Source organism: Odocoileus virginianus, chromosome 5 (assembly GCF_023699985.2).
Source record: "Odocoileus virginianus isolate 20LAN1187 ecotype Illinois chromosome 5, Ovbor_1.2, whole genome shotgun sequence".
Lineage (NCBI taxonomy): Eukaryota > Metazoa > Chordata > Mammalia > Artiodactyla > Cervidae > Odocoileus > Odocoileus virginianus.
This window is the reverse complement of record NC_069678.1, coordinates 11,772,032-11,788,187: the sequence shown is the minus strand read 5'-3', so window position 1 is coordinate 11,788,187 and position 16,156 is coordinate 11,772,032. Positions and strand designations below refer to the sequence as shown.

Sequence of the window (16,156 nt, the reverse complement as noted above, 5' to 3'; positions counted from 1 at the left end):
GCTGGTTCTCCCGACTGCCTAGCTCACCCTCCGGTACCGGACGCCTGCGAAGCGCGGGCAGCAGGAGTGTATGAAGCATTTTATTAAACAGGAAGGAGCGGATGGGAGAGCGAGTAAGACGCCCCTTCATTCCGCGTAGGTAGCATCATCGTTGCTGTCGCTGTAGGCGGAGGAGGAGAGCTCCTCGCGGGGTGTGCAGGCCGGGCACCGCTGCCGCATGTCATTCCAGCACGAGCGGCAGTACACTGCCTCGCAGTTCGGTGTAGGGCACACGTAGGACTCGGGCGTCTCGGGTGCTTGGCACACCACGCATCGGCGGCGCAGCAAGGGGCGCAAGAGCGGGCAGCAGCGGTGCAGGATGTCAACCAGATGGCGGCGCTGTTGAGAAGCAAGGCGGGTTTAGAGCCGGTTGGGGAGCAGGCGAGAAAGATGGGGAGGTGGAGAACAGCGCTTCTTTTTGGAGAAGCGCTTCTTATCTGAAGTCTCAAGACCTGACTATGCCCATATGTTGGAGGAAGCTGGATTTTGCAAAGAAGAGCCCTGGAGGGCAAGGGTTCTATGGAAGTCGGTCCTGGAGAGCCTCCCTCACTTCGTGGTGCGGAGTGAGAGGATACAGCCGGTAACAGCCACAACCATCATCACATGTACTCTCCGGTAAATCGTAAATCGTCTTATTTGATCCTCACCGTGAGGCTGAGAAGTGAGTAGGGCAGATAAGACTATCACTACTGTGTTCTCCTACTTTACAGATGAGAAAACTGAATCTCATAAATGTTAAATGACTTTCTCAAAGGCACAGACTGAACAGTAAAACCTGTCTGGATCCAGGTACCCTGATTCCAAATTATAAGCCTGGCTCATTATGCTCTCTCTGTCTTCCACCCTCTCTCCACACGTTTTCCAGGAATTCTCAGGCCACCTTATCAGGTCACTCTTTGCTCAAGAAACTCCAGGGGCCCCACTGCCTGCCAAGCAAAGGCAGGACTCCTGGCCTTGGCCTTCTGGGCCTTCCACAGTCTGGTCCCTTTCTAGCCTCTGCTCCAACTTACCTCTCCCTGAACTTTACATGCTCTGTGCCGGTTCCTCCTTAGACTTCAAGCCCTGCACTTGGTTGGCATTTCCTTTGGACTCTGAGTCCTTGCACATTCTGCTTCCTCAACTGGGAATGAATGCCCTTTACATTTCCATCTGCCCATCAAAATCCAGTTAACTCCATGATCTGGTCATGGAATCACATGTTCATTTTGAGTGAGTTTCTTAGGACATCTGGATCAAGACAATGGACTAGAAGGACATGGAGCTCAGCTCCTCCCATAGTATCAGTATGTTCATCAGACATTCATCCAGCCTCTACTGTATGTCATGGGACTTGGGGGGAGGGGGGCCTAGGAGCTGGAGGAAAAATTTAAGCAAACATGGTCTCTCACTTTTATGAGCTTTTTTAGGGCTGATTAAATAAAAGTGGCTGCTCCTTGTGTTTTTAAATGATATTGGGCCCCGTACCAAGAAACTGGGGTGCTTCCTTGGTGGCTCAGACGGTAAAGCGTCTGTCTGCAATGCAGGAGATCCAGGTTTAATCCCTGGGTCAGGAAGATCCCCTGGAGAAGGAAATGGCAGCCCACTTCGGTACTCTTGCCTGGAAAATCCCATGGACGGAGAACTCTGGTAGGCTACAGTCCATGGGGTCGCAAAGAGTTGGACATGACTGAGCGATATCACTTTCACCAAGAAACTATAAGTAAATTAATTCAATCCAAACAATAACTATGTAAGGCAGATCTCTTTTCAGCTTAAAAAAACTGATGGCTTGGAGAGGTGATCATTTTCAGACAATGACAACTAACACACATATATATAACTTGCTATGCACCTGCACTGTGATTAAATGAGTGAAACTCACTTAATCCTTACTACAAATAGATGGAGTATTTAAGTCCATTTTACAGAAGGGAAAAACCAAGACTCAGCATTTAAGTCAGTGCTCAAGATCACACAATTGTCGCAGTAATAAGGGGAGAGGCCAGGATTCAAACCTAGGCTCTCTAGGGATTTCCCTGGTGGTCCAGTGGCTAAGACTCCAAATGCAGGAGGCCTGGGTTCCATCTCTGGTCAGGGAACTAGATCCCACCTGCTGCAACTAAGACTTCACATACCGCAACTAAAGATGCTGCATGACACAACTAAGACCTGGCACTGCCAAATAAGTAAATAATATCTTTTTTAAAAAAAGATATCTTTATATTAAACAAAAAAAAATCTCTCTGGCACCAGAGCCTCACACCTGACCACCACTCTATTACTGATCTCTAGTGAGCAGGCCTCATAGAGTTGTCCAACCTCCCCATTCTGCAGAGGGAAAAACTGAGGTCCAGTGAAGACCATGGCCAAGGTTACAAAGCTTAATGAGGGCGTGTGGACTGAAGCCTGGTTCTGCTGACTGTGTGCTCTTTCTGTACACCACATGCCTCTTCATGAGGCCTCCCTGATCTCCAGTCCACCTGAGTCCCCTCACCTATGCCACCTCCTCACACCCTCCACACCTCCCACCCCCCTCTGCTGGAACAGCACTGAGCTTCTAATCTGAAGTCCTCTCAGAAGAACCTGTGGCTTTGCCTTGGGCCCCTTGTTTCTGATGAACCTGTCTTGCTTTTCTTTGACCCAACTGTATCAAATCTGATTCCTCCTTTTTGCCTGCTTCTCTATGGTCCAGGTGTCCCTGGTGGCTCAGTTGGTAAAAGATTCACCTGCAATGCAGGAGACCCCGGTTCGATTCCTGGGTCAGGAAGATTCCCTGGAGAAGGGATAGGCTACCCACTCCAGTATTCTTGGGCTTCCCTGGTGGCCCAGATAGTAAAGAATCTGCCTGCAATTCAGGAGACCTGGGTTTGATCCCTGGCTTGGGAAGATCCCCTGGAGGAGGGCATGGCAACCCATCCCAGTATTCTTGCCTGGAGAATCCCATGTATAGAGCAGCCTGGCAGACTACAGTCCATGGGGTTGCAAAGAGTCAGACATGGCTGAGTAACCACGCACAGCACAGCCCTATGGTCCACTTAGGACCTCAGGCTGGGCTGAATCCTGGGTACAGATATGGACACAGCCTTGACCTCCAGGCACTGGATGACCAAGGCCTTTGCATGCCCGCCATCAGAACTCACTGAGCGTCAGTAGACTCGGGACCTTGGTAGGGGCTGGAGGGACTAAGGGGAGATGCCCCCCCCCTCCAGTTCTTAGACCCAGAGGCGCAGGCCTGGACTCACTGGAGCCCTCTGCTGTCTTGCCCGCCTCAGGATGGTAGCCCTCCTCAGCTGGGTGAAGGCTGCTCTCTTCCTCAGGAGGTCATTGTAGAGGAACAGGACCCGCTTCTTTTCTCGCTGGGGCCAAGGAGACAGCACAGAGGAGGAAGACATCCCCCGAGGTGCGGCTGATGGGGAGCTGGGCGCAGGCCAGTGTGTGCGCACCCAGGGGTGGAGAGGTTGTGGGGGGCACACCTTGGGGAAGTAGAATGCTGCGATGACCCTCCGGAGCCGGTAGCCGAAAGCCTGGAGCAGGCAGAGACACACTAGGAGGCCACTTGGTAGCGCGGCTTTCAAATAGGCCCTGGTGCTCAGGGGCACGGGCTGGGGCAGGCAGGCTGGGGGAGGAGGCGGGCCTGTCAGGGTGTGGCCCGGGCCGGCTGGCCGCGACTCTGCACTGAATTCCCCACGTTCATGGGGTGTGGGTTAGGTCTCTGATTACCCTGTTGTCTTCCTGCCTGCCCCTCACCCTGAAGAGCTTTGTTGCAGTATGGTAGTCATTAGGCCCAGGAAGCTATTTGTTCAACATGGCACAGACGTAGAAATTTTCCATCACGGCAGAAAGTTCTATTGAAAGGCATTGCTCCAGAGGGCTGGGACTCTGGGGGACCCTCTGGACTCCTCTGACCCAAGCCTGTCATCCTCCAATCCTTCAAGCTTGACCTGATGTTTCCTACTCTGATTCTCCAATGCAAACACACCGACCCCCATTTCACCATAGCCAAGGCCCAGTCCCCTAACTCTTTGTTTTGGAAACACCCCGCCTGCCTCCTCTCCCCTGGCCCCCAGCCATCAATTCCTCTGATCCAAACTTTCAGCATCACTCACGCATGTTGTTTGAGTCCACCACCATCTCAGAGGAGGTGTTCAGGGCTCCGATGGTATTCCGAAGAAGCCTGGCAAGCATGGAGTCTCCCCCGACTTTCACTTCCAGTTTATGACTGCCTGATGCCAGGATAGGGGTCGTGGTGTGTGTGGGGAGTGGGGGAGTCAGGAGAGAGTTAGAGTTATGGAGATGGGGCAGGATGGGGACTGGATGGAGGGGAGAGGTCAAGGCATAGCAATACTTCTCAACTGCACAGGACTTTCCATCCCTTCACTGATTACTAATGCCTCCTTTTGACAGATACAAAGGGGAGTGGAAACTGAGGCTCCCAGTGACAGCTGTCAAGTTGCAGGGCTGATATTTGACCCTAAGGTGGGCAGGTAGGGGCTGAGAAGCAGAAGGAAATGACAAAACTGGAAGAACTGGGGACTTCCTTCGTGGTCCAGTGCTTAAGAATCTGCCTTCCAGCGCAGGGTTCCATCCCTGGTTGGGGACCCGAGCTCCCACATGCCGTGAGGGAACTAAGCCTGGGAGCCACAGCTGCTGAGCCCGTGCTCTGGAAGCCATGCACCACAACTATAGAGAAGCCCATGAGCCACAGCTAAGACCTAATGCAGCCAAATGAAAGAAATTTTTTAAAAATTGGAAGAATTGGGGTGGGGTGGCTGTGCAAGGGTGGGAGTTCTCCAGGGGGTTGTCTCCTTGGGCCTGGAGCCTGGAGCGGGGGCTGGGCTCACTGCGGAAGGAGTACTGCACGAAGGAGTGGTGGCGGATAGTGTCGAAGATGGAGTAGAGAGCCCAGTCCAGGCCACAGAGCACCAGCAGCAGCAGCAGCACGGGCAGTGTCTCCATGAGCTCCCTTAACTGGCCAGGGAGCAGGAGGGGCGGAGCTGGGCAGTGCCACTGAGCCCTCTCTGCCCTCCACCCCCAGACCCCTGCCTCTAGTAGGATCTGGGGTCCTGCCTCCATGCCATCCTCACCACATTTCTCATTTCTGCGGCCTGGATCGTGGGGTCCCAGGGGAAGATGACGGTTTTCTTCTCGGCTTTGCGGAGTGGCAGCAGCGTCTGCTTGCCCTGGGAGAAACGTCCCCACGTTTCTCAGGGTGGTGAGAAATGCTGAGCACCCTCTCCTCTTCCCCTCTGCCCTCCTGGAGCAGGATGCCACCCAGAGAACGGGACAGGGCACTCTTGGGCAAGGCTGCGCACACTCACTAGCTTCTTTCTGCGTTCATCGATCTGACAGAAGTAGGTGCTGATGTAGATGTTGTCGAAGCGGATGTCCCCGTTATAGCTGTCCATGTAGGAGAAGCACCTGTGGATGAGAGTGTCTCCATCGCCTCCAGGTTTACCAACCCCCAACCACGGGCTTCCCTGATGTGGTCGGTCAGTCAGCCGACCGCCCAGCACGCACCAAGCACCGTCTGTGTCCTGGGAGAAGAAAGCCCTGCCCTGCCCTCCAGCAGCCCTGCAGTCCCATGAAAAACATGCACATATACTGCTGAGACAGAACAGAGGGGAGGACGGGAGGGGGGGTTGTGTAAGTGCGTGTGTGTGCCTGGGAGGTAGGGGAAGGTCTCCCAGGCATGGAATTTTCAGGAAGAATATCAAGCAGAGGAAATATTAGGAGCAAAGGATGGAGACAAGGAAAATCCCCCAAGGATGCAGAAATGGCCGGATCCACCGACTCCCACGTTCACCTCTCAAGCCCCTGCCTCTTGGCTGAGCCCTCAAAACATCTCCTGGGAGCTCACTTGAAGCACATCTCATTTCAACCATCATTTCCCTTCTCCACTGATACACCCCTGAGTAAAGCGATATTTTCTGTGTGAGCGTGTGTGCACGCGCAGACGTAGCTTTTCTGTGTTATCTCTCAAAGTCCCACATAATGCTTCAGTTTCCTGAGGAAAAATGTTAATTGTTGGAAATGTGTTTAAAACTGTAAAAGTACATTAAATAAGCTCTGTAAACTGTGAAACATGATTTCCAATGCTATTGGTTCTGGGACCCTGTAAAAATCCACATCTTTGCCTTTCAAGAGAGAAATGTCTATAAATGCAAAGAAAGACTGTGAGCGCCCCCTTGTGGGGAGACCTACCACTGCTGGGTCTGGGCCTCCGGAGCCGGGTCTCCATCCCTCCCCGCCTCAGCCCCTTCAATGAGTGACCTCACCCAGGTTGAAAGCCTGGAAGTGGCTTTTGACTCTGTACCTCCTTCCTTCCCTCCGCAAGCTGGCTCTGCACCTTCCCCCACCCTCCCTCCATTTCAGGCCAACTTCCTGCCACGCCCCCCCACCTCCGTTCCAGCCTGGCTCCCTAACCTCTGACCCACCTTGGCCTCCCTGCCTCCAGGCTGCTCCAGTACAGCCTGCAACCTTGCCACTGGGGGGCGGTTCAGGGCCCTTCTGCAGAGATTTCCAGACTGTTCTGACTACGCCGGGTCCTCAACCACAGCTTCTGCCGTCCACATCCCACAAATGCTGGATTCCTGACCCAAGAGAAGACTTTTCCTCTTCTTGGCCGTGGCTCCCCATCTGCAGCCTTTTGAAGCTCAGTTATGGCCCTTTCAGGGGCACTTCCTCAGCTCCCATATCTGTCCATAGTACAGCCTTTGAATCATCTCTGTCTTGTGGACGCCTCTCCTACTTCCCGTCAACCACGAGCGTCTTGAGGGCAGAACTATGGCTCATTCATCTTTGTCCTCCTACAGGCCTCTGGACACACACATAAACACTCACTTGCCGTCTAGGCCCCGCAAACAGGGGCAGAAGGAGCAGGAGCCCCTGCGGCTTCCCTTGTCCAGCCCCTGCCCATCTCAGGCTCGTGGGGCTAGAGACAGGAAACAGAGGGTCCAGAGGTCGGCAGGGAAGCAGAGTGAGGCCCAGGGCAGCCCAGCTGGACGCCAGGCTGGGTGGGGTTGAGGACTTTGGTCCAAATGGAGGGAAAGTAGCTGCCAACACAGCAGGCGGGAGAAAATGAAAGCAGAATTGGACGATAAAAATGGCACAAAGTCAGAGCCAAGGGGAATATGAAGGGCAAGAAAAAAAAATCAAAAGTCAAAGCTAAAAGTTAAAAAAAAAAAGAAGTCAGCGTTGGGATAAAGGCCGGAAGGAGGTAGATAAATGAAGACGGTCGCCCTTTTAAGGTGGTGGGAACAGGGGGTAACGTTTCTTCTGACAAAATGTCCACATTTCCTTTAATTTTGTGTAAACAACGAACCCAGCTTTGTAAAGAGGCAAAGTCAAAGGCGAAGAGCGTTCAGACTCAGTCGGAGGGGGGCTCTGCAGCTCCATTCCTGGGGCCTCCCTCGGGGCACGGCCAGCAGGAGGCCGGGGCTGGGCAGAGGCTGAGGACTCACGCGTGCAGGACCAGCAGGAAGGTGCAGGAGAGCAGCACGTGCAGCAGCCCCAGGGTCCACTCGAGCTGGGCCTCCTGGCGTCTGACGTAGTCCCGCACCTCGCTGCTCACGTGTCTCCAGCTCGTGTTGAGGCCCAGCACCCCAGCCCGCTTCTCCTCCTGGTGGGCGGCACAGGCGCTGCCTCAGAGGCCCAGACCCAGCTTCCCAGACTCTCTGTGGCTTCTCTTCCCCCCGGGATGCTTCACTCACGCTCTCCTCCTCCCAGGAACTTCAGGGCTGCCCCTGCCTCCTGTTCGCCACCCTCCTTGACACAGTCTTGCTCCTCTGCACCTCTGTGAGCTGACACCCTCTCACACCTGGCTGACCCTTCCCACAGGCTGGACACCCTCCCCCTCCCTGTCATCCAACGCCTCCACCACTCCCCACCCCGTCCCCTCCCTCACCAGCCACCTCTCCGGCGTCCTCGCCCGCTCGTCCTCGCATCCTGTTCCTGTGCCCTCCTCCTCCCACTCCCTATCCCCCCCACCTCTCACTGCCCATTTCTTACCTTGAGGTTAATAGTTGCTGAAAATTCCCCCTCCAGGCCATGAATAGACTGGTTGAGGGAGTCATAGGTCTGCCCAAAGTTGCCTTCCACTGGGATGCGACCACGGCACCAAACTTCCATCACTGGTGGGCAGTGGGGCCGGGTCAGGGGGCCTCCAGTCCTCCCTTCCCCGTGATCCTGTTCATCCTACTGCTTTTGTCTCTCTGCCCGTGACTTTCTTTCTTTCTTTTCATTTTTTGGTGCGACTTATGGAATCTTAGTTCCCAGGCCAGGGATTGAACCTTGGCTCTTGGCAGTGACAGCCTGGAGTCCTAACCGTTGGAGTCTTAACCACTGGACTAAAAGGGAATTCCCTGCCCATGGCTTTCTACCACCTTGAGTTTTTCCCTTCTTCGCTCCCCTTGAATTCTTCCCCCATTTTTTTCACCTGTCTATGACCGTACCAAACACTAATTATGATAGCCAACACGTAACAGAGCAGTTCCTCTGTGTGCCGGCTCTGTCAGCTGCTTCACATGTATTGTCTCCTTAAATCCTCAAGACCCCTAATGGGATAAGTACTATCATGATGTCCATCTTTCAGATGAAGAGACAAAGCAGGAACTTACCTGAGTCACAAATCTAGTCAGCTGGAGGCGCTGGGCCCTAAGGATGCTATGTCCTCAGAGCCCAAAGCCTCCCCTCCTGACTGCCTTCCTGACTGACACCTTCCCAGGGTCCCCCAGGACTCAGATCCCTAGCCCTGGTGCTCCCCATCCTCCTGCCTCACCCTTGTGCTCACCCTTGGCAATGCTGCAGAAGAACTTGAACTTCATGGGCAGGCAGAGTAGGTGGTTGAGGAGGGGTACCCAGATGCGCTGCATACAAGCTCCATGCTTTTGGTCAAACCAGCGGCGGCAGCTGAACATGGCCTTGTTCACCACATCTGCAGGAAGGGCCAACGGGGGTCTGAGGTCCCCACACCCTGAGCCAACGCCCGGGCCCCTGCCTGCCCAGGGACCCCCGCTCACAGGAGCAGCGCAGCTTAGTCTTCAGCTCATACATCTTCTGTGTAGACAGGTGGTGTCTGAAGGCTGAGGCAAAGGGGGCCTCTCCACCTGGGGCTGTCTCTGAGCCCTCGGCATCCTTGGGTGAGAATCCGCTCTCACTGTTCACCTGGGCATCCAGTTCCTCAAAGGAGTTGGTGATGTTGTGAGTCTCGGCTTTCAGTGACTCTTTGCTGCTCTGGGGTTGGAGGGAGGAAAGGGGTCCGGCATGGCAACTTGGAGCTTCTGTGCCCAACAGCCTGTTCGTCCCCATCAGCCCAGCCTCGGGCTCTTTCCTCCAGCTATAAGGAGCCGAGGCCTGGAGACGGGCTCTCATCTCAGATTCTCCACTGTTTGTAGTCCTTGGGAGCCCTCTCCCCTCCCCAGGTGCCTCTGCTCTACTCGCCTCCCAGGCTCCCAGCTCCTCCCAAGGTCTCCTGTTCCAGATCCTTGCTAGTCAAGGAAGGTTCCCCAGGCCCTTGACTTTACCCCTCACCGCTACTCTCTCAGGCCACTGTGTCATCTCCACTGTCCCAACTCTGAAGCCCCGAGGTCCTTGTCTTCCCAACGCTTCAACTTTCCAATTTTTCCAGACCCCAATCTTCAGTCTTCCAGTACCCTATTCCCTCATCCCCTGACTCTCAAAGTTTCCCAACTCCTCAAGGCCAGGGCCCCCAATTTCCTGACATTCTACCTCAGCTGCCCAGAACACTACCTACTTGGGTGTTTGGGAATGTGTGTGGGATGTGTCCCAGTGGTTGGGGGGTAGGAGCTCTTCTGCCATTTAATGCCCAGAGACCAGGGCACATCCTGCAATGTTTGGGAACAGTTCTGCCCCAAATGCCTGTACCACAAGCCCTGTTGTGTAACTATAAGTCCAGGGTCCCAGCTCTCAGCTCAGGTCATCTAGGCCCTGTGAGGAGAGGGGCCCCTAGACCCTGCCGTGTAGGGTCCTGACCAGCAAGTCCTTGAACACCGCCCGCAGGGGGGCTGTGGAGACACGCCAAGCTGTGCGGGTGTTGTTGATCTGCAGCTCCACCGTGCAGCCGAGCGATGCTATCACCTCGTTGAGGTTGTGCCGCAGGTTGGCCACTGGTCCTGGGGGAAGATGCCCTGGTAGATTACCTCCCTCTAGAGCCAATTAACTTTCTTCAGCCCATTCTGAGCTCCCACTCTGCGGGCGGTGACCACCTTCTAGAACCGTACATTGATGGGGCCCAGAAGCTGGTGAGAGGTTATCTCATTCAACCCCTGATTTTTTTTTTTTTCTTTTTGTAAATGAAGGAGGCTCAGAGACTCAGAGGAACTCTCTCACGGGATACACAAGTCAGAACAGCTGGGATAAGACCCCCCCACTCTTTGCTCTTCAACAAGCCTGGCTCTCGATGGATAGCCCACCAAGAGTCATTGCTTCAGTGTCACTAACTGGCACCCAGAGGCACACACTCACCCTCATAGATGGCAGCCAAGGCATATCCCAGTACAAAGAGCCTGCCCTCTTTGCCCAGCATCTTGGGTATTAGCAGAAGGCTGGCACAGCGAATGTGAGGCGAGGTCCCCCAGCCTACGACCCCCAAGCCTGTCAGGAGAGCCCAGGAAGTGGCGGGGCAGAGTAAGGAAGCTGCCTCCCCCACCAAGTTTAGCAGAGCACCCACCTCCCACAACTCCTGTCTAGAACCATCACCATACTGCCCTTGTCCCAGTCACTCTAGCTCTGATAGGCCTTCAGGCCACTCATGCATTCATCTACCGAACAGCCGTTTATAGAGTTCGACTGTGTGCCAGCCTCCGGAAGGGCTTGGAAAGGAGGCCAGAGACTGAAAAGCCAGGGTCAGTGATTGACTTGGTGCGTATATACGAGTGTGTGTATTTGTGTTAGGGGAGGGGGCCAACACTTTCCCTTTCCAGGCTGGACTCCCAGGTACCCTAGGTACTGAGGGGGCAGAGAGAGCAAGAGGTGAATTCTGGAAACAGGCGCTGGTGCTCAGAGCAGTCGGAAGAGAGGTCACAGCCACCTCGATATTCCCTGCGCTCTGACACCTACAGCTCTGTCCCTAATTTTAGCCTTTAGTCGTCTACCTCCTGGTGTGTTTCGGCAGTTTCACATGTGTCTCCCTGTGGTCTCTGCAGGGAGACAGTGAGCTCCTTGAAGCTCATAATCCAGGGAGAGAGACAGACGGGTAAACAAATGACTGCAACACCCGGTGCTAAGTGCGCGGGGAGGTGCTGTGGAGGGCTGTGGGAGCCCAGGAGGGAGCAGGCATTTCTGCGGGGAGGGTGGGGCTGGGAAGGCCGGACACAGGAGGCGATGTGACAGCTGGGCCTGGACGATGAGTAAGTGCTGCGAGGCATTCCAAGCCAAAGGAGTAGCTCAAACTGGTCAGGGAACCTAGAAGGTTCCTGTGTGGCTGGAGTGTTCTCCCAAAGTTGGCCAAGGCAGAGCCCTAGTCTGTACCCTCCTCTCTCTCTGCTCGGCCCTTATGGGGTCCCCAGTGTCTCTCATGGGAGCTGCCTCGTCCTTTACTTCCTCTCTTGCTAGCCTAGATTTCAATTTTCATGAGGCAGCCAGAGTGATCTTACAAAAACAAAAATCGGATCATGGTCCCTGCTCTGCTTGAAACCATGCAATGACGTCCCATCTCTGCTTCGGGTCAAATCTGGACTCCTCTAACACGATCACCAGGCTCTCCTGATCTGGCCCCTTCCCACCTTCTGAGGTGATCTCATCCTATTCAGCCCTTCGCCCACCACGTCCGCCCACACTGGCCTTGTTGCTGTTTCTGGAATTTGCCAAGCTCCCGCGTCCTCTCAGGTCTTTACCCTGGCTGTTCCCCCTGCCAGGAGCACTCCTCCCCCTAGCCTTCACCTGGCCGGCTCTACCTCGTCATACAGGTTTGCTGCAAACCCTGCCGGGTGCCACCCATGGTTTGTTCTCCCTTCTTCCTTGCTAACACAACTTGGGTTTTGTTCCAGGGCAATGGCCTGTCCCTACTCTGGCCCCTGGGGGTAAATCTGGATCCGTCTAACCCAAGCATGCTATAGTAGGACATCGAAAGGGGAGTGATTCTGTGGTCTTGGCCTTTTGGCCAAGACTCAAGCTGAGGATGATAGTTGACAAATAGTGACCCTACTTTCTGAGGGTGATTGTTGACCGAGGGCTGCTCTGCCTTCTAAAGAGAGCCTCATGGAGTTTGCTATCTGGGCATTCCCCAAAGAGCAAAACTGGTGTCTCACCCTTCTACCCCAACCAGCCTAGACAAAGACAGGGCCAGAAATCAGAATTATCTGGAAGTGGAGGGAAGTGGTTAGAGCAGGCAGACATAGGAGGAGAGGCTGTGGGGAGGATGGGTGTTCACTTCCTCATGGCAAGTGACAGACTCCGAGAGCACCCTTCTGAGGCTGGTGTTGCAAGAAGGGGAACCCGGCTTACCCCTCCCAACTGGACACCCGCTGAGCTGCAGAGCCTGGCAGGGCCACCCCGGGGCTGCCCCAGAGCACAGAGGCAGGAGCGTTCAGAGGTCAGCAGGGCCTCCCAGGAGTATGGGGGAAATGTGCACATGGAGAGTGGTGCTTCTCATCATGACGGGGAGGGGGCGACTTCAAGGGGTCCTGTGTTCCCCGTTTGGGAGGGCAAGGACGTTTCCTTTGGGACATATAGAGGGCATGTTAAGTCTCCTCCATCATCCAGACTCTCTGAGACCCCATGGACTCTAGCCCGCCAGGCTCCTCTGTCCATGGTATTCTGCAGGCGTGAATACTGGAGTATTCACTGGAGTGGGCTGCCATGCCCTCCTTCAGGGGATCTTCCCAACCCAAGGATCGAAACTGCATCTCTTATGTCTCCTGCATTGGCAGGCAGGTTCTTTACCACTAGCGCCACCTGGGAAATAGGGCAGCAGGCCTCAAAGCCATCTGTGGGGTCCCATCTCAGAGGGCTGCCTGTTCAGGGGGAGGCATCCAAAAATAAGAGTCTGCAGGTGGCCTGGAGGAACTAAAGCGAGCTTCGTTCAAGGTCAGTCAAATAGAACTGCCCTCCGCAGGAAACTGGGCCCAGCACGGTCCACACAGAGTCTCCAGCCAGACCATGAACAGGGCCCCCTGAGACGGCCAGGGTGTGAGGGAGTGCCGCACAGAGGCGGGGGAATTCTAACAGTATCGATGACTTCAGACTTTTGTCCCTTTTCCTCTAATTCTTCTAATCCCCTTTCTGACATCAGAAGAGCCAGAAAGGGAAGGAAGTGGAGAAAAAAAGTGAGTGAGCAGGCTGTGCTTCTTGTCTGCCACAGGACCCCACTCCACGATCAGGCCCGCGCTTCGGGGCAAGGGCGTGGTCAGAAGGGAAGATGTTTGAGAATGATGTGAGATTGAAATCTTGACGTAGACAGGACTGGACCTTTTAAGCCCCGAAAATGGTCATAATTACTGAAGCAAGACTAGATCTTCTAGATGAAAATCACCAGAAAGCTAAGGGTCTGTGTGAGAGGTCATCAGTGGGGAGAAATGTTGGAAAACAGTGGTCAGAGAGAAAGTAGTTTCCTGTTGGAGCCCCATAGAAGGAGTTGATTCAGTGAGCTTGGGATGATGCCACGTCCGTGCCCCGTGCTTGGGAGAGGGTTAGAAAGGACACATGGTGCAGTTCTGACCAAAGAGGTGTGGGGGAAGTCGGCTGGGGGGTTACAGGAAGTTCTCTGTTCTTATAGGAGACACGAGGAAGGAATGCTCTGATCTTTTGATATTGTCATATGGGGACATGGTGTCTGGATTTGCTGCAGCCATTTGGTGACCTGAAGAGGAACGATCTACAGGCCAAAAATGGCAGAGAAAAAAGTCAAAAGGAAGCTTGGTCCTTGGTGGGTTTACTGAGCTGCCAAATTATCCAAATTCCAAAACTACTCTACCTTAAAACTTGTTAAATGAGATAATAAATTTCCTCTATGGTTAAACCACTTTTAGGTGGGTTTTCTGTTCCTGTGTCTCAGCTCCTCTTGATACAAGGTCTCCCTTCACATGTCACCTTCTCTAAGAAGCCTTCCCTGACTACTCCCCAGCTAATTCCGAATCCCTTTCTATCACATTCCCCTGGTTTACGTTTTTCATACCACTTATAACCATCCAAAATGCTCTTGTCTATTTCTTCATTTATTGTCTAACTCTTTCCACTAGAATGTAAACTTGAAAGAGAATATAAAAAAAGAAAGAAAGAAAGAGAATGTAAACTGAAAAAACTGGGTGTGTGTGGGGGAATAGTTAAAAGGAATTAAGAGGTACAAGCCTCCAGTTATATAATAAATAAGTCAGAGATATATAACAAGGAATTTGGTCAATAGGAAATATGGCCAATATTTTACAATAACTTTAAATGGAGTACAATCTATAAGGATGCTGAATCAAAATGTTGTACACCTGAAACTAATATAACATTTCAAATTAACTATACTTCAATTAAAAAGAATATGTTCAATAATATCGTAAAAATTTTGTACAGGGAAAGATGGTTCTTAGACTTATTGTGGTGATCATTTTATAATGTATGCAAGCGTCAAATCACTATATCGTACACCTGAAATTAACATAATATTGTACATCAACTATATGTCAATTAAAAAAAATCATTATAAATTTATAGCAGTTACTGCACATACATATATATACACACAGGTATGCACTATATACCATAATGTATATATGTGTATGTAATGTGTGTTATATATATTATAAACTCTAGGGGTCTAAAATTTAAAAAATGAGTTAAGTGCTTGTCAACCTTGTTCACTGATGAATGAATCCTCAGAAGGTGCTCAGTTAGTGCTAAATGAATGAGTGAATGAATGAATTGAATTTATCAGAAGCAGCAGGAAACAAGATCAGAGAGGTCAGGAGAGATGGGGATTATGAATGGTTTTGGGGTTTATCATGGGGGTTAATCTTTGGAGGAGGGAATGGCAACCCACTCCAGTATTCTTGCCTGGAGAATCCCACGGACCCAAAAGCCTGGCGGGCTACAGTCTGTGGGGTTGTGAAGAGTCGGACATGACTGATCACACACATAGGGGTTAATAGGGAGGCCCTCAGACTGGGGAGACTCTTGTGGGCAAAGACTGTGTCTTCTGCAGACTGGGGCCTCTTCCCTCTGATCTCCCTTCAAAATCCAAGACGAGGCTGAAATTACAAGGCACACTTGGGAACAGAAGAAACAAGAGGAGATTCCTTCCTGGGCACCCAGGGCTGTGCTGCATCCCTGCGCTTAGCCCAGCACTAACCCACCAAGCTGTACAACGTCACCATCTTCTGATCTTCATAGATGTTCATAGGGTTCACCAGAAGCTGAAAGAGACCTAAAGATACAGGGTTCAGCCAAAGGTCAAAAGGTGCGCCCCACCTCTGACCTCTGCTCCGTACTCACCTATGGCCAGGAGCCCTCCGGTGCCTGCCCCCAGCAGGAAAGCACTGACGGGAAACTCACCCGGCTGGCGCCATAGGAATTGGTTACAGGATCTGGGCAGCCCCCAGTTCAGGAACCCCTGCACCGCTGAGGGGTCAAACGGTTTAGCCCAGCAGGGCCAACATACCACTCTTCTGGCTGGGACATGGTTCATTAGGATTAGGGGTGGCAGAGGGGTGGAGGCTGGGGGAATCTGGATGAGGGTGGCTGGAACTCGGGGGACCCTGGGGAAGTGGGGCAGACACGAGAGAGAGAAGAAGAAAGGGCTAGGCCAGAGGAGGGTGGCACTGGATGAGCAGGGTGGAGGCTGGGGGCCCCCAAAGTGGGGGAAGGGGTGGGAGAGGAGTGGGGGCCAGGAGTTGCTGGAAGTCACTGGGAAGGGCCGGGGTCTCTGGTGACTGACTCACTGGTGTGGGGTAGCTTCCTTTGCCCTTTTGCTCCATTTTGATGAGGTCTGATGGCCATGAGTCTGCTATGGGGAGCTCTCTCTCATTCCAGAAAGCTCGAGGATGTCTTTGGATCAGAGGTTTGGCTTCTGTCTCCTCTGCCTCACCCACAGCCTGTCTGAGGGCTGTGTCTTTTAAGCCCTCAGCTATAAAATGATAGAGACCTACCTATCCCTTTGCAACTAGATAAAGAATTCCAAGACACACACGGTAAAAGC

At 53.0% G+C, this 16,156-nt stretch overlaps 1 protein-coding gene across 4 annotated transcripts; it reads right to left on the bottom strand.

Annotated features, from left to right (window-relative positions):
* Nucleotides 1–64: 64 nt before the first annotated feature.
* DCST1 (DC-STAMP domain containing 1) lies at nt 65–16,149 on the bottom strand. Of its 4 annotated transcripts, XM_020912520.2 has the most exons (16): nt 15,900–16,149; nt 15,454–15,579; nt 15,311–15,385; nt 10,501–10,629; nt 10,009–10,148; nt 9,036–9,249; nt 8,807–8,950; nt 8,026–8,147; nt 7,479–7,636; nt 5,337–5,436; nt 5,103–5,198; nt 4,860–4,986; nt 4,125–4,241; nt 3,492–3,634; nt 3,261–3,374; nt 65–378 (listed from the first exon to the last, which is right to left on the bottom strand). In XM_020912520.2, the coding sequence occupies exons 1-16, from the start codon at nt 15,955–15,957 to the stop codon at nt 127–129; spliced, it is 2,115 nt and encodes a 704-aa protein (XP_020768179.2). In that variant the 5' UTR covers nt 15,958–16,149; the 3' UTR covers nt 65–126. The 4 variants fall into 4 exon arrangements, with proteins under 4 accessions (XP_020768179.2, XP_020768175.2, XP_070323545.1 ...); XM_020912516.2 differs by having other exon boundaries at nt 3,261–3,634; XM_070467444.1 differs by lacking the exon at nt 15,900–16,149 and having other exon boundaries at nt 15,454–15,888.
* Nucleotides 16,150–16,156: the final 7 nt, after the last annotated feature.